The sequence below is a fragment of the Monodelphis domestica genome, chromosome 5, assembly GCF_027887165.1.
Source record: "Monodelphis domestica isolate mMonDom1 chromosome 5, mMonDom1.pri, whole genome shotgun sequence".
In the NCBI taxonomy this organism is placed as follows: Eukaryota; Metazoa; Chordata; class Mammalia; order Didelphimorphia; family Didelphidae; genus Monodelphis; species Monodelphis domestica.
This window is the reverse complement of record NC_077231.1, coordinates 60,451,993-60,473,606: the sequence shown is the minus strand read 5'-3', so window position 1 is coordinate 60,473,606 and position 21,614 is coordinate 60,451,993. Positions and strand designations below refer to the sequence as shown.

The following is a 21,614-nucleotide window of genomic DNA, read 5'->3' as shown; positions in this document are numbered from 1 at the left end:
TTTCTGAGTATATCCTTCCTTTCTCTTCAACCTTGTCTTCATCCATTGTAACAAACAATAAAAACAAGGAAAAATAGACAGCACAACCAATCCACACATCAGCCAAGTCTTTCAGTATAAGACATCTTCCAAATTTAAAGTCTCCCACTCCTAAAAAGAAGCAAGGAAGGAATGTGCCTTTATTCATCACTTCTTTGGGTATAGCCTCAATCATTACAGTTAAAAAGTGCAAGTTTTGTTTTTGTTCATTCTTTGCACTTATTTAGTTGTAACAATACTTTATGCTGTTTCCTACATTCTACTTATATTATTTTGCATCAGTTCAAATGTCTTCCAATGCTTCTCTGGAATCTTCATAGTCATAATTCTTGTTTTTTCTTCTGCTGAAATCTTTGGTTTCACTGATACAGGGAATGTTTCACTGAAGAGATTTTTTTTTCTAACATGTAAGTGAGTATTTACTTTGCAAATTATGGTCTTAAGTGAGTTGCCTGAAACAATGAGAGATTGAGTGATTTGCTGGGATCACATATACCCATCCAGGAGAGATCAGAAATGTGAATTTGAACACAATGTTTTTTTACTAAAAGGTCAGCTCTCTATTCATTACCTCACTCTACCTCTCCATTGGTTTAGTCATTTCCAGTTTATTTTTTTCATTTTTTTATTCCTCCAAAGTGGTGACATGAATAATTTGCTGTATATGATCTTTCTTTCTGCCTGACTTTTTTAGGGTCTATATGACCTACTGATTTTGTTTTTTTCCACTCAAGAGTGTTTCCATCTTGATTTGGGTTCTCATCTCCTCCTGCCATTTATTTCCTGAATGACCTTGGACATAACCTCTTTGGACTTCAGTTTCCTAAACTGTAAAATAAAGGAGCCAGACTAAATAAACTCTAATGTTCCTTCCAAATGTAAAGCTATGATCTCTAACTAAAACCTGTCTGTGCTATTTTAACAACTTTCTTACTGGTTTCTTGCCTTCAGTCTCCTCTATCCAATTCATTCTCCATTCTTCACATATCTGATAAAATAATCCTAATGCAAGGATATGATCATTCTAGTCTCAATCTAAATATCATTCCACCCTCATTTCACACCCCCTTTTTACATGCTCTACATTTCTTTGAAGGTCTTTCCTTGCCTCTGGACATTCAGGAAATCTGTCTTCACTGGAACTCAGTCCTTCACCCTTGCTTGTTGAAATACTTCACAGACTAGCTCAGTAGTTATTCATGTTCCCTGTGTTTTTTTTCTATTATGCCATGATAACATTGGGTTATCTGTCATTAAAGTTCTTCAAGTGGAATCTGTAATACTCTCAGGGACATGGGGCAGGGTTTTCCTGTTCATATATGTGTTGGATTTAAAATTGGTGGCACAGAGGCACAGTTTGGAGTCAAGGAGACGAGTTCAAATAGGGATTCAGATGCTTATTAGCTGTGTGACCCTGTGCAAGTCATTAAACTTCTTTACTTCAGTTTCTTTATCTGTAAATCATAGATAATGATAGCAGTTACCTTATAGAGTTCTTGGAAGGATCAAATGAGTATAATTGTAAGGCTCTTGGTATGGTATCTGGAACATAGTAAATGCCATATAAATGGTGTTATGGTTATTGTCTCTTCTGGTTGTGGGAGCCCACGATTCTGTTTGAATAAGTTAAAATAGTAGTTCTTTTCCCACAACATTTCTAGAGTTCCTACCTCTCCTCTTTACTTTTATTTCTGCCACCTGAGTGCAGACACTCATTATAACTCACCTGGATGATTGCAGTGACCTTCTTCCAGAGATTCCTATTTCCTCTCTCTTTCTCCCAGCTTTCCAATCCATTCTATACACTTCTACTAGAATAGCTTTTCATAGGCATGAAACTGGTCATTTCATTCCTTGTCTCGGATATCTTCAGGGTTTCCATGTTGCCCACTAGGTAAAGTTTGAGTTTCTCAGTCTGGCATTCAGGGTCCTCCACAAAATATCATCATCTCACCTTTTCACTTTATCCCATTTCAGTCTCCTCTATGGGCTTAAATTTCCCATTTTATAGACTAGTTTGTCCCTGGAAACAAGCACTTTACTTTTCTTCTGAAATGATTATGTTTAGAATTGGAACAGCTTCCCTCCCTTTTATTTATTTTTTTTTTTAATTCTTGCCCATCATTAAAATCACATTCAGCTGTCCTCTTCTATAGGATACTGTCATGATTGACATCCCCCTTGCCTGACTCCCCATCAGGAACCACGTATACAAGTATTTGATCATCCTTTTTAAAAGCCACATAGAACTTTGTAACTGTAATTCATTTAAGCAATACTGTCTACTCTAGCTATCTTTGTAGGGATCTTATCCTCTGACTTTCCTGTAAACTGTTTGAGATGGAGTGGTAGAGTGGACAGAGTGCTGAGTTCAAATCTTGTCTCTGATACTTACTGTCCAAATGGTGACAACCCCTGTAGTACCTGCTTCACAGGATTATTGAGAGGATCAAATGACAAGTGAAAACTTTAATTTATTATGTAAATGACTTTCAACATTATTGAATCCAAAGATTGTGTCTTAACCTAAACTTTGTCTTAAAACTTCCAAGTTCTAATTTCTTGTCAATAAAATGAAGCCAATAACTAGTATCTACCTCTCACAGTTGTTGTGGAGATAAAAAGAAATAAAGTATATGACATTGAAATGCAGATGCTAATGATTATTACTGAATTAACATTTTATTAATGACTTGGCTGAAAGCATAGAAGGTACATTCATCCAATTTGCAGATGACTCAAAGATAGGAGGGATAACTAGCTAACACAGTAGATGGCACAGTCAAAATCCAGAAAGGTCTTAATGGCCTAGAGCACTGGGATGAGACTAATAAGATGAAATTCAGTGGGGACAAATAGAAGCTTACCCTGGTGTAAACAAAACAAAAACGGCTTCAAGAGCTCAAGACGAGAGAGAGGCATGACTAGACAACAGTAGTTCTGAAAAAGATCTGGGGAGATGGGGTGTTAGTCATCTGCAAACTTAATATGAATCAGTAGTGTGATGTGGCTGCTGCCAATATTGGTGCCATTTTGGATTGTACTGAGAGAGGCAGAGCTTCCAGGAATAGCGAGATAGAAGTTGCCTCTGAATTCTGCCCTCATCAGATGACGGCAGTAGTTTGGGGTTGCATTCTGGGCGCCCCATTTAAAAATGATACTGATAAACTGGAGAGGGTCCTGAGGAGACCAACCAGAAGGGTAATTAGGCTCAAGATTATGTCATAGGATAACTGATTGAAGAAATTAAGTATGTTTATCCTGGAGAAGAGAACACTGGGGAAGATACACGGTAGCTCTATTTTAGAGGTTTTCATGTAAAGAAGAGACGAGACTTACTCTGTTTATATCCAAAGGGCAAAACCAGGAAAAATGGGTGCAAGATGCAGACATAATTTAGATTTAATGTCAGGAAAAACCACACACACAGAAAATTTCCTACAAATTCGAACTGTCCCCAAAGTGGAATGGTTTTCCTTGATTAGATAGTGGGCTCCCTAAACTTGGATGTTTTCAAGTGCAGATTGGATGACAATTTGTCAGTTCTGCTATAGTGGGAATTCCTTCTGTATATGTTGGACCAGATGTCCACTGAGATCCTTTGCGACTTTCAAATTCTATAAATCTGTAAAAGCATAGGCAATCTTATCTAAATATTTTATGCCTCCTAGCTACTATTCTGCTCATTTTAGATGCTTAGTAAACACCAATTATATTTATAGTGTTGTGTTTTTATATTGTGTTGTAGGATGATATTGTAATTCTATTTCAGAGGGAATTTATTCTAGGCTTCTCTTTACTATTTCTTTTCTATCCATTCAGATGTTGCAAGAGCAATTGAATTATTGGAGAAACTACAAGAATCTGGAGAGGTACCAGTTCAAAAGCTACAGTCCCTCAAAAAGGTTCTGCAGAGTGAGTTTTGCACAGCTATTCGCGAGGTATGGCATCCAGCTTTTAGTCATTGCATTCAGCCATATGTCATACAAGTAGACTTGTTTTCTGCATATAATCTGTAAACAGGGAAATAGACTGGAACTAAATCTTTGTCTTTTCCTTTTTTAGCTTCTTGGACAGATGATAAAACACAATCTATTCTGTGAAATTCTTAAATTAGACTCGCATGAGATTTGTACGTTCTTACAAAAACAAATGCTACATATGGGTAGCTGGCGAGAGATTGCATCCTGGGGAGATGGGGACATGTGAGCATGGCACTGTTGTGTAATGGTCATATGAAGCTCCCTGGAGACTGAGGCTGCTTTTTAGTGAGTAGAGACTGGGTTTTCTTTAACCCACTTTCAGAAGTTTAACAGAGAGATTCGTGACTTACCAGTGAATTGACAATTATTTAAATGTTTCCTTCTTTTACCTTCAACATCTTGAACTCTGTTGAGGTCTTAATTTTGCTTGTGATTATGTTAAAATTTTCTTTGATGTCCCAGATGGAGGAATGGAATTTACAAAGATAAATGATGTGGTCACTGATTTCAGATACTGAAGTCATAAGATAATAATTAAGCTAACATTTCTATAGTATGTTAAGGTTTACAAAGCATCTTACAAATCTAATCCCATTTGGTCTTTACAACTACCCTGTGAGCTTTTATTTCCCCTATTTTTACAAAAAAGAAGCTAAGGAAGACAGAAGTTAATTGACTGACCTAGGGTTGTGGAGCTAGTAAGCTGTCCTCACAAAAAAACATGTTAGGTAGATGCTACTCTTTTACAGATGAGGAAACTGAGTTCCTTGCTCAGGATCTCACAGTTAAGTGTCTAAAGCCAGATTTTGAAATCAAGTCTTCCCAGCTCCAGATCTAACCTCTGTTCTTTATACTACCTAGCTGCAAAAGATGAATTCAAATCTCCAAATCTAGGCATCAGATCTCCCGTGGGGCTCAAAGAGTTGATGGCAGGAGTTGTGCAGGTAACCTCTGAGAATAGAAGAGGTACCATTCTTAGGTACCTATTCTGAGAATAGAAAAAGGAAAAAGATTCCCTTTATTTTGTACAAGTACAACTAAGGTCACGATGGAAACCAGGAAATTTGATTGCTAGCAAATTCCTTGGACAGATAATTGAATTTGGTTATTTGTGAGCACCAAGAAGAGAAAGTGGCAATCATGTGGAGGTTGTGTTCATCAAGAACAACATTCATTAACCTCACAGAATCACAGAAGTTAGCTTTAAAAAAAGTAAATAAGATCATCTAAATCAAAGTTTTTTAACTTTTGTGTTTGCACTCTTTGGGCAGTCTAATAAAGCCTAAAATCCCATCATAGAATAAGGCTTTTAATTCATCATCATCATCACCATCATCATTACCACCACTAGTATCATTATCATTTCACAGATGATATTTAGGTGAACAGAGATTGACTTGGCCAGGGTCACACAGATAGTAAGTTTCCAAGGTCCAAATTTGAACTCAGGTCTTCCACTGTATCTTTTGCGCACCTTAAGAGACAGAGGTTTACAAAGGAAAACAACTATTTTAAAATATAATTATTAAAACATTTTTTAAAAAATTCATAGACCCCAGATTTAGAAACTTGATCTAGTTCAACCCACTCATTCAACAGATGAGGAAGCCAAGATTATGCCAATTGCCCAACATCATACAACTGGTTGATGTCAGACATGCAGAACAAACCATTTCGTTTTTAAAAATAAGTTAGTTAAATTGATAAAATAGGGCATGTCATTGATATGATGCAAATCAATTTCAGTGAAACACTTAAGATAGTCTTTCATAGACCCAAACTATCAATGTATCACTTAATGGAAATAAAAAAGAAATCCTTCCTTTAGATTAAAAAATAAATAATTGCACTAAATATAGGTTTGTAGCTATATGGTCAGGCAGGAGCTCATAAGAAATCTATTTGGGCATTCCCTTTAAACATAATTCCAGTTTAAGTCAATAATGCAATTACATTGCTATTCAAAACCTAGCTATTAAGAATGACCAGATTAAGGAAATTAGTCCCACTTTGCTTTGTATCGGTCACATATTATGCTTTCTTTTCCAATTTTTTGTGTCCCTTGGTAAATAGGAAACTGATGAACGAGTATATTGAGGATAGTGAAGGAGTTGAGAAACTATTTGTAAAAGAAGGGGTTGAAGATACTGGGAAAAGGGAAAACTATTTGAAGAAATGTTATTTAGAGGGCAGTCATAGAAAGTGAAAATGACCCCAAAGGGGAGAAACCAGGTCTATAAGTAGATGTTTTCTAACACAGTATTGTCCTACAATGGAAGAGTTAATTTGTGAAAGACTGAGTTCCCTCTAATTGGTACTTTTCAAGAAAAAGCTGGATTTCTTACTCCGGAATTTCTGTAAGACTGATTGGTGGGTCTAAGTTACCTATAAAGTCCTCTTTGACTGAAGATTCAATTATTCCACTATCAAGGAGTAAGTCAGTAACTGGATTCCATGCCGTGCTTCAGATAATGAAAGAATGTAGATGCCTGGTATGCATAGCTAGACATGTAGGGGCAACTAGGTGGTACAGTGGATAGAATGCCAGGACCAGAGTCAGGAGACTCATCTTCCTGAGTTCAAATCTGGCCTCAGACATTTACTATATGCCTCTGGACAAAACACTTAACTATACCTCAGTTTCCTCCTCTATAAAATGAGATGGAAATGGTAAAAACAAACCACTTCAGAATCTTTGACAAGAAAACTCCATATGGGTTTTCTCGTGAAGAGTCAGAAATGACTGAAACAACTAAAAATGACTAAAGAACAACAAATATATAGAGTATATGAAAATTTTCTAATTGATGAAAGTTGCCAAAGTAAGAGAATAGATGAGAATTATTTCTCAGAAATACACACACGGTGTATCATTTCTCTGTTACCAGCTACCTGTGAAACCTTGGAAAAGTCCAACCTCTTTCATCCTCGATTTCCTCAGCTGTAAAATGAGATCCTTGGGACTAGATAATTTCTGGGGTCTATTCCCACATCAAAAATTCTATGAGTGTAAAAAGAAATTGGATGCTCCCAAAATGCTTAATTTATTTCTTAAACCAGTGCCATATGTTTTTATTAAGGTAAATTAGTAAATGACTTCATAAATCCTTGGTTCGATTTATTTAGCTTCTCCTCAATAAAAGTACATTTTAAACAATGTGCACAATATGTCCATTATGTCATCAGTGTCACTTTTAGTTAACTGGAACAGATTCTCAGAGGCTTTAGCCTATAATTGCACTAATGGGTCATTGATCTTAAAAGATAACTAACTAAACAGACCTTTACAAACACTCTGCACAGCACAGTTGTGTAAATACTTTAACGTTGCCCTGTTTCTGTGTGCAATTACAGATGATAAAATAAATAGTACATATTTTCAGAAGCTTGTAATTACATGTACTCACGCAGTAGTTCCAAATAATAGAGTCTTCACATAAGTTGTGTTTTACATCAGTCTGGTGAAGTGAGCATTTTTCCTTCTGTTGAGATCATAGGTCTAGAAGTCCCAAGTCCTATTTTTGGCATAATGATTGATAATTGTGATTTTCCTGCCCAGTTAACTAGTCTTTTAACCTTTTTTTTCTTTCTCTGGATTGGCCAAGGAATCTACAATTTAAAAAAAATTATCATTATTTTTTAAAAATCAGATTGTCCTTCACATTGGGTTTTATGGAAAAAGAAGAAAAAGGCAGTTAACGTTCTTTACTATTCATAACTGTGTAAGCCAGCAGACTTTCATAATGTGTAAGGAAGACTGGTTTAAAAATTCATTAATTATAGTTCTCTTTCCATTTTTGCTGTCGAGGTCAATTATTTCCTTGTTTGAAGTAAGGACTTGTGCTGTCAAGAAAACCATTAATTTTCATGAGTAGATTAAAATGAATTTGAATTTCCCAAGTGTTATATATCACACATTAACTGAGACAGAGACAACATTTTCCTACCTTGAAATTTGTTGTGAAAACATAAGAAATTAGTGAAAATTTGTAAAAATGTGCTCTTGAAAATGAAATTATAATCAGATCTATACTTAAGTATTATATGCATATACATACATGTATGTATATCCTGTAATTTCATTGGTGGAGGGGATTAGAAGTAAGGACACTCCTTATGATACAGAGCTGCAATGGTTTGCAAATTGCTATCTTATTGAAATGCCTGGGGACAACTGAAAGAATAATACTTGTGTAGGATCACGGAACCCGGCTGAGGTGGGACTTGAATCTAGATCTTCCTAATTTGGCAGCTAATTCTCTTTCCATTGATATCATTATTATTACTTTTACTATTATTATTATTATTATTAGGCAACTTGGTGGCATAGTGGATAGAGGACTAGGTCTGGAGTTAGGAAGATGTGAGTTCAAATCCAATCTAGGACACTAACTAGCTGTGTGACTCACTTAACCATAATTTGCCTCAGGTTGCAGGTCAATAAAAAAATGGGGATATTAATAGCACCTACTTTCCAAGATTGTTTTAAGAATCGAATGAGATAATAATTGTATAATACTTAGCATGGTAAGTTCTTTTAAAATGTTAGCTGGTATAATTATTGTTATTTTATTATGGTTAATAATACTAAGTAGATTTAAATATTTTACATGTGCATACACAGATATACTCAGCAGAAATATTTACATAAATATATGAAATTTTTGGTGTGTCTATTCAAATAATGCATGCAGATCCATAAAATCACAAATATCTGTAAAGATATGAATTGTACTGATTTATTCACTCCTATTTATCTTTTGCCTAAAAATAGTTCATTAACATTTTTCTAAAACAATAAAAACAATTTATTAAAAAACAAATAATGGCTATAGATTTTCTAACAGTGATTTCATAAACTCTATTTGATTCTGTTTTTTGATATGGTATTTATTATAGGATGAGATAATTTATTATTAAAAATAATAAAATACAGAAAATAGGAAAATTCTGATTACATCTAGACACATTCATATATTTATACAAGTATGTATATATGTAATAAGAACAGGAAGGAAGCTTGAGATAGCCTCTCTTATTTTCAGAAAAAAATATAATTCATTTATAAAGCCAAGAATTTACTTAATTTCAGAGAATTCTAGAAAAGTAAATTCCTGAGATATTCTTTCTAATCTTTGTCAACATATGATCAAGACACTCTGAGTGGCCCTAATATGATAAGTTACAAGTCCCTCATATCAAAATAAATCATCCTTTGTGGAATCGGGCAATCATGTTTTCTAGAAAAGCTTTATATTTTCAAAGATCTGTCACAAAAAAAGTTTTTTTTTTTTTTAAATTTCTTAACTGGCTGGTCTTACTCTTTGTCATCTAATATTCTTTAGTATTCTCCTCTGAATTCTCATTAAGTAGCTCTTTCTATATTCTCCATGTGGTGAACTGAAGGCAATATTGTACAAGTGATCTGAATAGCGCCAAGAATAACTGGAGAATTACTTCATCTCTCTAACAAGGTTGACTCTAATTTATGTCATCCTTAATTTTCTAACAGCAGAAGTTTAATTACTTGTGCTGAGTTAATAATTCACTGTGATCCTTAGCTCTTTCTATGTCTGATTTACCTAAGGACATTCAAATACTGTGAATAATACTTGTGTATTTGTTTTATACAGATGTCTTGATTAAAAAATACTTTAGCAGTCAGATATTTCAACTTTCACCAATATTAACAGCAACAAAATTGACAAGCTGGTTTTCTAGAGTGCTACCTCTACTGAGCTTATGGGAATTATGAAGTCTGAGCACCAATAGTATTAAAAAACAAAAGAAAAAAAAATCCTAACCTTAGCCACAATTTTGCTGCTTTGGGAGGCTCCTTTTTCTATCCTGGCAAAAATGCAATTTTGTATTACCTTTGAAAACCAGAAAGAAATATCATTGTTACTTGACTCCTAACTCTGCTCCCCTCCTATCCTACTAGAGAGTTTTTTTGAAATAGTAGCTGAGGGAAAAATTTCCTGACATATGTTGTGGTGCCTGAGAATACCCTCTCTGTCTTGTCTTCAACTCACAATGTAGATTTTCCAAACAAGGTTTTACCAAGTTGAATGTATTCTATGTATCCACATCCATATAAAACCCTAGCTTCTAAACCCTTTGCTAAACCCTGTTAGCAAGAAGAACTAAGTCAAAGCAAAACCTTTAGTGAAATAGCATGATTTAAAAAACTGTGTAGCCATCATACATTTCCTCCACCAAATAATGGCATGTTGTCTATGAACTATGTACTCTAAATGAGAACATACAATACATGGAATCGTGGTATATTTGTGTTGGAACACACACAAAAGGGATTTTTGTGGTCTTGGCACTTGCTTCGAGGGACAGTTCAAACTTTTAGAATTCTAAATTCTTTTCATGGGGTCATGTAGCAATCCATTCCCTTCTGGTTTCTGCTAGAAATGTTTTGTCTCCCAGAAGTGCTCACTCTGCCAGATGTTCAACTGGACAACCTACTATGTTCCAAGTGCTATGCTAAGTGCTTTTTACAAAGATTATCTCATTTGATCCTCACAACAACCCAGTGAAGTAACTTCTGTTACTCTTTGTATTTTATAGATGAGGAAACTGAAGCAAATTGGTTAAGTGAGACTTGCCCAGGGTCATACTCCTAGTGAAGATCAGAGATCATATTTGAATTCAAGTCTTCCTTGAGTTCCAAGTCCAGTGTTCTATTCACTGAGCTGCCTAGCCTTTAGAAACTTGATTCTGAGAAATTGGTTTCATCAGACTGAAAAGGTGGGGGAAAGCACAGAGACAAAAGCTAAGAGTTAGGTGGGTAGAGGTCATTATGTTTCTGCTTCCCACCTACACTACTGTATGTGTATACAATCTATACACTACAATACAATAATGTGTTCCTATGAACCAACATGTATTTTTAGCAGTAAGGCGTGGATCTCTTCCCTTCCAATGAGTCGTGTCAGAATTTGGGTTTATCTTATTCCTGACTACAGTATCTTGCAGGGTAGACATAGCCATCTTCTAGATATCTGAGTGACTCTTGATATGTCTATGAGTAACTGGAAGTTATCCCTTGGTCCCACATCCAATCGCCTCTGAAGCTATGCTTTCTGTAGATTTTGTCTATGTTACAACATTCTCAGACAACTCTTGTCTCTCTCCCTCCCAGTAGAAAGGGGGAAAAACCCCAGCAGAATTAACAGTTATCACGTTCGAAGTGAGACAGCTATCAAAACTGGCATCAACCACCACATTTACTAAAAGGATTCTCTGTGCCAGGCACTGTGTTTATACAATGGATGAAAGGTGAAATGACTGAGGAAAAAAAGGTTCAGGCTTTCAAGCATATTGATTTATTAAGCAATGCCTGCCAATTGCTCAACAAACCGGTACCAGGCTTCCTCGGCTTTGGCACTGGACCCTGAATACAGGGAGAGACAGATTTTTATACATTAAAAACAATCAAATGAGACCAATTAATTAAAAGACAACAATGAACTAGGATACAATATTGGGTAATTTGATTTCTAATTGGAGGAAAGATTAGGGACTCTCCAAGTTGGGAGGGCTCGAGCAAAGGGATATCACTTCCTGAAATTAGGAAAAGAAGTGCCCTACTACCCCTCAGGTGTCCGTATTCAATCAAAGGAAGTGCTTGATGAATATGGGGCAAGTTTTCAGATAAAACATGTCTTGAATTTCTTGAGATGTACAATTGTGAGAAAATTCCTTGGGTCAATCTTTGGATGTGACTGGGTTTCTGTTCAGCATAACAGGTCTTTGGTTAAGGGTCTCTATGCAGCATGTAGAGGGGATCCAGCTTCCTAGTCCTGCAAAGCTGGGTTCAAACAATATAATAACATTTTCTCATGATGCCCATAATTGAATAAAGTTTTCTCACAAGACAGAAAATGGACTAGGCCCATAAATAAAGACCTGAGCTAGATCCAGAATTGAGTCACAAGATGGAGTCAGGGTGGTTCACTCAAGAGATACAAAGAGAGAAATGAAATAATCCCTGCCCTCCAGGACCTTAGAGTAAGAGACATGTACACATATGAAAATATGCAGTCTAAGTCAGGAGTTCTTTGCCTTTTGTTGCATATGTCTTGCATAAGGACCACCCTTATCAGAACTTTAGAGATAAAATGTATTAGAGAGGATTACAGAGAACACTTATTATGCTAAATACAGATACCAAGATATATTTTTTTAAAACCCAAAACAAAACAAAAGCATGAACTTCAGGTTAAAAGCCCCTTGTGTAAGTACATTAAAAAATCCAGATGTTTGGAAGTTTTGAAATAAAATATTGAATTTTTCAAATCTTATCACAAATAGTTTTTATAACTGTCCTCCATATTATTTTCTTCTCACATCTCCCTGGAGCATTCTTAGGTTTTCTATCCCAGTAAATAAGAGAAGAACAGTCAGAATAAGAAAGCCTACCCCTAGGTCCCAATTAATGCGAATATTGAAACTCCTTAAAGTGGTTGCCTTATTTGAATTCACACTCAATATTTTTTTGTTGAGCTAGAATCAATTACCATAGAATTATAACTTTGAACAGTGTGAATTTGAATATATAATTTGCACACCATCTTGGAGAATTAAGTGAAGTCAAAAGTAAAAAAATGCTACCGATAACATGGCACCCAGAAATGTCCCCTTCCCAAGGGTTTCTGACTGGCAAGAAACCCATCCATTCTCAAGCTCCATTTACAATGTTTGAATGCTCTTTTACTGAGGAAGCATTGTTATTCCATTTGCCTCAAAATTAATTTGAAAATCATGGGATTCTCCCACATAGCCAGAGAGGAAAAAAGGGTGATGTTCCCTTTAATCCTAGGAGTAGGATAAAGTAATTCCTCCTACATCCTAAAAGAGTGGAAGTTATCAGAATTTACTGTGTGTTAATTGGACCTTTTACCCCTTTGACAGTTAGACAGCAGTTCATTAGTGATGAGATGCCATAGTCTTGGATCAAATGAAATAGCAATAGAGTTAAAGAAGTTGGGTCACCAGATGACAGGGTTGGGAGGAATCCAAGATTTCCTATGATCATTAGGAAGCAGTAGAAGCTCAGGAGACCATCCCACTTGGAACAGTTTTAAATGTTTGAAGATCGTCCCTTGGGAAGAAAGTAATTTATTAATTACTATGGTTGAAGAGTTAGTAATTATGAGTGTGATTTAAATCATATTGTTGATATTTCATACAAAATATCTTGTCAAGCACAGGCAATTAATCAAACAATGGTTAAGAGGAAGGAATTAATTTAGAGCGTTCATTTGCTTTAATTAATTTTGGCACAACATCATCAGGATTGAGGGAGGAATTTTTCAGGATTTCCATGACTGAAGGACCTTGGGGTATGTATAATGGCAGCATAACTGAGATATGGAATTACTTCTATAAAAAATATGAACTTGGGTAATAAAATGAACTCATTTAAAGTTCTAATTTCACAAGTGTGACTATAAAGTAATACAAATAATTAAAATTGAGTATTAATGTTTAAAGTGAATATTAAGATATGGTAATATGCTGCCCTAAATTCCAGATGAAAAAAGAAAAACATTAAGATGTGAATAGATATGCCAAGTTTTGCCCAATTCAAATTTCTATGTAGCTAGGACAAATTATTATAACAGCACATTGGGATTTTAAAATTATGTTCTTGATATATTTAGCATATCTTATAATGGAGTCAGAGGAAAAAACAGAATTATGTCATAGGAGAAAGAGTGCTGGACTTGGAGATAGGTGAGATCTAGATTCAAATCCTGCTATTGGCACTTACTTTATTAGCAGGTATGTTTATGAGCAAATTGCTCAGTCCTTTTGAGTTGGGTATCTCCTTATTGTATCCCCTTATATGTGAAATGTCAATAATATTTGTAGGTTTATTGAAAATGTTAAATGGCATCATATAACATAAGGAGCCTTGAAAATCAAAAAGTACTGTATACAGTTAGACATTACTAATTATTTAAGAAAAATATTTCCATGAAAATATATTAGCAAGGCCAAGAAAATGTCATAAAATGCTTTTTTGTGAGCTCTCTATGATTAGAAGTATTTAAACTGGAAATCGGTGACCTCCCCTTGAGGATGACATAGGAGGGCTTACTGCACCAGATGAAGAAAAAAACATCCAAGGTCCTTTTCAACATGATAGACTCACATATTTGAGAATGACTATTTCCAACGCCTCATTCCATTCAGTCTGACATTTGCTGGTTGTGTGACTGGACAAGGCTCTGAGTTGCAGCTTTCTCATCTTTAAAATGGTGGTAATATTTGCAATGCCTCATAGAGTTTATGAGATGAGTTCTTTGCAAATCTTAAAGGTCCCTGGCAACTCAAGTTGTTATTTTCCTTTAAAAATGTTTTTCAGACCCTTTTTTGCCATCTTGATCACTCTCCTCTGGCTGAACTCCAGAGGGGCACATTGAATTGAACTATATTTGACTTAGGAGCCTACTTTTTCCCCCCAATTTGGGCAACCAGTTTGAATGAAATACTTATCTTCCCTGTTTCCCTCTGTTGTTCTTCATGGATTGGGCAGCTAAATGGCAGAGTGGATAGAGTTATGAGCTTGGAGTCAGGAAGACTCATCTTCCTGAGTTCATATCTGGCCTCAGACACTTTTTAGTTGTGTGACCTTGGGCAAGTCACTTTATGTGCCTCCATTTCTTCATTTGTAAAATGAGCTAGAGAAGAAAAAGGTGAACCATTCCAGTATCTACCAGGAAAATCCCAAATGGGGTCTTGAAGAGTCAGGCTGAAAAGGATTGGGGAAAGAATATACTGTACTTATTATTCATTATATAGGGAAGAGGTATGAGAGAATTCCCTTTACCAATACTTCTTTCTCTGCTCCTTAAAAGCTTGGGGAGTCGTCTAGGCCAGTGGTGTCAAGCAGAGCCCGTAATACCCCAGTATTTAGGCTAAACCAGATCAAAATGTAGTTCCTATATGATTTTAATGTCAACGTTTTTAATTTTTTTTAAAAAAGCATGGACCTTATCACTGGTTAGAAAACGTTTTTGCCTTGCAGTAGGTTTAAATGAAGGACCCAAGATCAAATAACCAGGACATGGCAGAAAGAGGATTTGATTCCATTTCTTTTTGACTTTGAGGCCAGCTCTATAGGCTCTAAAAAGTTGTCTCTCCTACCAGGTATATGAATATATGTGTATGTGTATATATATATATAATATTTATGACTTATTATATAAAAGAAAAAATATTGCCAAAATATTGGCAAGAATAATATTGAAAAAGTATTGGTATATAAATAATATACCTTTTCCTATATTGTATAGTATATATTATATATAAAAAAATAGTTGGAAAATGTTTCCTCTGAAGCACACATTCTACCACTGAGATAATGTTATAAATTTTCATTTATTAGTTTAAATTCTACATTTATTTGCTAGACATAAACATCCTTTTAAACAAAGCATCAAAAGCCAAATGTCTTGTTTATAATTTTTTTAATTGTTCAAATTTCTAAATACTTTTCTTTATTCCAAGACTCTGAGCTTTCTAATACATTGAAAAATTGAAGAAATAAGATTAAGGAACCACATAATTGCTAACCCTAGGGGTAGGACAGGTACTTCTAGAGCCTGCAGAGATGGTTTCCCAGGCTCCTCCAGAAATAGCTTTTTAAAAAACACTTTCTATAGAATTTAGGGTAGAATGGAGATGCATGCCCCTGGCCTATAATTAGATTCTTCTCCCAGACAACTCAGCAGCCAAAGTAAGAAGACTGGCTTGGGGGGAAATAGTCAAAAACAAGAGGTGCAGAGCATAGGGTTGTATGATCATAGATTTAGAGCTCGAAGGGATCGTAGGGGTTAGTGAGTCTAATTGTCTCATTTAACAGATGTTTCCAGAACTCCTAACTTCAATGGCATTCAGAGAGACCATCTTCCTGTTAAATACAGGCAAGGTTGGAAGGTTCTTTATGTCTTGAAGTCCAGTTTATGCGAGTTGGTGTGTCATAAACTATATGAAGGATTAACCTATTTATAAATATTTATTAAGTTCTTTGTGGGGTTACAAAGACAATGAAACTGTTCCTGCCCTCACATTCTATCAGGAGAGACAATGTACTCATAGATGGGTATATAGAGAATATAGTTAAATGATTTGGGAGAGGAAGGGTATAGGAAGTTTGGGGGACAATCAGAAAGGGCTTTTTTGGTAGAAAGTGGCATTGGAGCTGAGTTTTGAAGGACACTAAGGGACTTTCAGAGGGGGAGGGAGGGGAAAGCATTCTAGGCATGGGGTAGAGCGAATGCAAAGGTTCAGAGTTAGGAAATGGAGAGACAGTAAGAGAGACAGACTAACTGGATTAAAAGAGACAAGAAAGCAATCATGTAGAGAAGGCCAAAAAAAAAAGGGAGGAAAGACTTTCATTGCCAAACAGAGGCATTTCTGTTTGATGCTGGAAGCAGTAAGGAGCCAATGGAGTCAACTGAGCAGGGAAGTGACAGTCAGACTGATATTTTAGGACAATTCCAGGGGTTTTATGTAGAAGGTGGATTGGAATGAGGAGAACCAGACCAGAAGACTAACTAGTAGCCTATTGTAATAGTTCTGGCTAGAAGTGAGGATAACCTCACTAAGGTGGTGTCTGTATGAAACAAAAGTTGTGGAAATATAAACAAGATCCAGCAAATGATTCAATAAGTGAAGTGAAAGTCAGAGGAGTCAAGGAGTCACTAAGATTGAAAACCTGGGTGATAGAGAAATGAAGACTTTGGGAAGGGGAGTGCTTTACACCACAATATCAAACTTGAGAAAATTCCAGAGTGTATCCCAAACCAAATTAAAATGTGATTGGGAAATGTTATAAAAAATAAACAAAAATAGGCTAAAAGATAATGTAAATTTTGGACAAGTAGGCAGCATAGTGGATAGAGTAATGCCTGAAGGCAGGAAGAGTCATCTTCTGAAGTTCAAATCTGGTCTGAGATATATTAAAAACTACATAACCCTGGGAACCTAACTCTATTTGCCTCAGTTTCCTCATCTGTAGAGTGAATTGGAAAAGAAAATGGCAAACCACTCTGGTATCTTTTCTAAAAGAAACCCAAATGGGGTTTGGAGAGTTGGACATGGCTGAAACAACTTTAATAGACTATAAACCTGTGGTTCCTAAGTCAGTCCCAGCAGGGATACATTTCTATTTGCATTTAACACTACTAGTTTAGAGAAGGGAAGAAGGGGGAAAAAAATAAAGGCGGGCAACTCCACTAAACTTTGGGAATGCAAATATAAGCAATGAAAAGGCTCCAAGGAGATATATTCTAATGGAAGAGGACAACTCCTAAAAGCAAGCTATTAGTGGGGAGAGAGGTTTGTGGGGCAATGGTGAAAACGTGTGGAAGGTCAGGAGTTACACCCAGGAGAGAAGTGATCATGGATGGATGGATGGACTGGGTACTTTCCTAAATGGCACTCATTAGGTCAAATCAGAACTCATTAATTGGAGGATGGGGAAGTAAAGTTAGAGGTATCTGTGGGAAGGTTGCTAGGGTGAAGGTGGAAATATTTGGGAAGCAGAAAGTGAATTGGGAGAGGAGACAGAATTATGATGAGCTGCTTTAGATGTGTTGGGTTTGATAAACTTATAAAACACAAGTCAAAACTTTCTATAGAGGCTATTGGTATTTCATGTTAGGTGTTCAGAAGAGAGGCGAGGCAGGATATATTGATCTATAGGTTATTTGTACAGAGATGGCAATTAAACTTATGGGAGAGGATGAAATAGAGGGTGGAGAGAGAAGAGAAGATAGTGATGGCCAAAGATGATGCCTTGGTGTATATCCAAAGTAAGGGGAGAGGAATGGATGATGAGCCAGTCAGCAAAGGAGAACTAAGGAAGTCTGGATATAACATTACACTTAGGATATCATCATCCTACTAGACAACCAGGTTTGTAATCTTGAGTCACCTTCTACTCCTCAATTTCCCTTCTCAAACCCCTTTCCATATCTGTTCGGTTGCTAAGATATCTGTGTTCTACTTACACAGTCTCTCACATGCAACCCTTCGCTTTAACCATAACAGGCATATCACCCATCATAACTTCTCATCCAGACTAATTCAATGGTTTTATCATTGGTCTCCCTGTCCCAAAGCTCTCTGCTCCTCAAGTCATCCTCCACATAACTGCCAAAGTGAAATTCCCAAAGCCTAAATCTGACTGTTTGTTCCCTGCTCTTACAATTTCACTAGCTCCCTAGATTAAAAACGAACAAACAAACTCATCTGAAGCCTTTACAACCTCATCTACCTTCCCAGCCTGATTAATCCTTTCCATGTTTTCACACTTCATTTAGGACCTTGTCCAAATAATTCTATCTTAATATGTCTCAGGACTTAGCTATGATGTTGAAGACATTTGAGAGTCCCTTTGATGGAAGAATGTCCTCTGGTAATAAGGGTGACATAGCTAGAAAGAGTCTCAATCAAGGTTCAAACTTAGGTCTTCATGACTCCAAGCCCAGCATCTATACACCAAATCATGCTTCCCATGAGTCATAAGAACTCTTCAAGACTCCATGCTTTAGCCATGCTGAGATTCTTTCCCCCTGACCCCCAACAAATCACTTCACCTTCATCTGCTATGATCCCATGTGGTCCTTTTTTAATTTTTAAACCCTTTCCTTCCATCTTAGAATCAACTTTAGAGCAGAAAAGCAATCAATCAATAAATAATGTAAAGAAAAAAGAAAAATTTTAAAAATATAAACCAAACAGAATTTATTTCCTTCATGACTTTTTTGTCTAGTGTAAGCAATATGTGTCTTCTTCCACAACATGATGAGCGTGGAAATGTGTATTATATGATGTATATGTACAACCTATGTCATTATTACTTGCCTTCTTGGGGAGGGGTAGATGAGTGAGAACATAGATTGCAAAATATCAGAAAATAATTTTTAAACTGTATTGACACATTCTGTAAACTAAAATTTATAATTAAAAAAAACCCAAGCAGAGGATTTTATATTTAATCCTAGAAGGCCATTGGGAACCCACATGTTCAGATCTATAATTAAGGAAAATCACTTTGGGAGCAATGTGGAGGAATGTTAGAGTAGGGAAGGACTTGCGGTGGGGAATCCAATTAAAAGGGAATGAGCAAAGTGATGAAGACCTGAAAGTAGAGTGGTGGCCATGGGAAGAGAGAAGGGTCTTGAAGTGGGGTGGGTGGGGGGAATATGAGAGAAGTTGAGGTAAAAATGGCAAGCTTTGGCAACTGATTGAGAGGACTGAGTGTCAAGCCTGAAGTTAGGAAGACCTGAATTCAAATTTGACCTCAGATAATAATATTTGTGTGACCCTGAGCAAGCCACTTAACCTCTTGATCTCAGTTTCCTCATCTATAAAATGGGGATATAATAATAATTATTACCACATAATATAATAGCACCTATTTTCTTGTTGTAAGGATCAAATGAGATCATCATAAAACACTTAGCTCAATGCATGATATAGCACTATCTAAATGTTATTTTTATAATTATTAATTATGTAGGAGTGAAGTAAGTAGTAAAAGGTCACTGGTAGGAGAGTGAGGTCCTCAACAGAAGTAGAGAAGACTGGAATAGAGATAATGGGTTCTGATTGGGATTTTTTGTGTCTCCACCCAATTAAGCCAAACCTCAGGCCACAGTTGCTTCACCCTTCTACTAGTGTTCCACTTTGCCCATTGCTTTGTGCTCTAGCTTTAGTCTCATATCTGCATTTGTCCTCCCAGTACATCACACACCAAGAATTCCAGTTGCTTTGAGTGTAACTCTGATGGCAAAGTGTTAACCAGCCCCAAAGATTTCCTTGTGGACCATCTGACATCACGCGTGGCCGCTGGGAGCCATTCCCCCAACAGTATTATCAGTAGCAGGTCTTGTCTTCATTCAGCAGTCTTCAATGAGTACGGTATCATTTAGTTAATTAACACTCAGGAGTAGGCTGGACTGAACAGCTGTGCAGTGAGGGTTTCTCTGGGAGCTAGGAGGGGAATGCTGAATGAGCGACATGTCATTTCCGGAGTTTGGTATTAATGAGGTACTGGGGACTTTGACCATCAATTATGCCAAAGGACAAATAACACATGTCAGGAAAGAAGGGTGTTACTTCCCATTCCCCCCCTTTTTTTTTTAAACAATTTCACCAGCAGGAGTGTCTTTCTATCTGCCAGGCATGCCAGCATTGACATGTTCCAAGTAAGAACTTTGTGAGTGATCACCTCCTCACTAGGCAGATGGCCTCCTGTAATTATAACTATATATTTCTGGAAGGCAAATCCAGGCTTTCTAGAAAGGGGAAACACTGTTATGGCACAGTGCAGTTGGTAACCATTATTTCAATCTGGGGGGTGTAAAACAACTGTTTTCATCATTGGATTGCTCTGTTATCAGCATTCGAAGAGTTCAGAACTAAACATGTATTTATGTGCTTAAATTTAAATTTTAAAACCCACGTCCTCTTGACTCCAGACTCAAAGCTCTAACCATTATGCTGCCTAGTTGCCCATTTGTACAATTAGAACTCTCCAAAAGTGGATTTTGAAGCAAAAAAGACAGAAGAAGGGAAGGAAGGAAAGGAGTATCAAAGAAGCACATTGCAAATAACAGAAGTGAGCAGGACATAGAAAAGGGAATACACATAAGAGGAGGTAGTATTAGCAATGCCATATAAAAGTTTATGTATACCTTAAAGACCACACTTAGTAGATTTATGGTTTTCCATATGGCTCCTTATGCCATTATCTTTTTATGTTCTCCTTTGGCTATTAAAATGTCATTGTTTGTTGATGATTCTCAAGTTCTAGGGGAAAAATATTTACAAAGAAAATAGACTGGGCTGCTTTGTGACACAGTGGTCTCTCTTTATTAGAGGTCTTTCAAACAAAGACTGGATTATCCTTCTTCAGGTATGTTGTAAAAAGGGATTATTTGGGGGATATTTGTTGGACTAGATTATTGCTGAAGGATCCCTTACAACTCTATAAATGGATATTCAGGAAGATAGATGGTTAAAGGTTTGAAAATAGGATTAAAAAGGGAAAGTAATCTGTATTTTTGGCTAAAAATAGTTACTGGGTCATTTTTAGATTGGAAAAATGGAAAGAGGATTAAGGGAGAGCCTAAAAAAATAACTAGAAAAAGTATTTTAAGAATTTATTTAAGGAACTAAAAGACACACAGACAGTGCTCTGATTGACAGCAAGCTTTAATAGAAGTAGCTGCAGGATGAGATTGAAGTTGGACAACTAACTGACCCTGGCGTAGACACTTAAAATTTGTGGCTAGATCTGTGTCTTCAGTTGTAAAGTGGGACTACTTCTCTCTTCTCTCTGGGTTGCATAAGTCTGTAGTAAGAAAAAAGCTTTGTAAACTATAAATCATCATGATTCCTATCATGATGGTAATCTCATTTTCCTTCTTTGTTGGGAAGGAAGTTCAGTCTGAGGACAAGTTGTTTATTCTTCTTTAATTATTCTATTTAATGAATATATAGTTCAAGTCAACAAAACTAGTATCACAGAGTCATTGTTCATTAAAGTCTGACTCTTTG

General features: G+C 36.2%; 1 protein-coding gene across 2 annotated transcripts in view; it reads left to right on the top strand.

The window, feature by feature from the left end:
• LIN7A (lin-7 homolog A, crumbs cell polarity complex component) overlaps positions 1 to 21,614 on the top strand; it is a 214,422-nt gene that overhangs the window by 42,445 nt on the left and 150,363 nt on the right. For both annotated transcript variants that reach the window (XM_056798556.1, XM_007503106.3), the window contains exon 2: positions 3,862 to 3,980. In XM_056798556.1, coding sequence (XP_056654534.1) covers positions 3,862 to 3,980 — 119 coding nt within the window. The remainder of the gene's footprint in view (positions 1 to 3,861; positions 3,981 to 21,614) is intronic.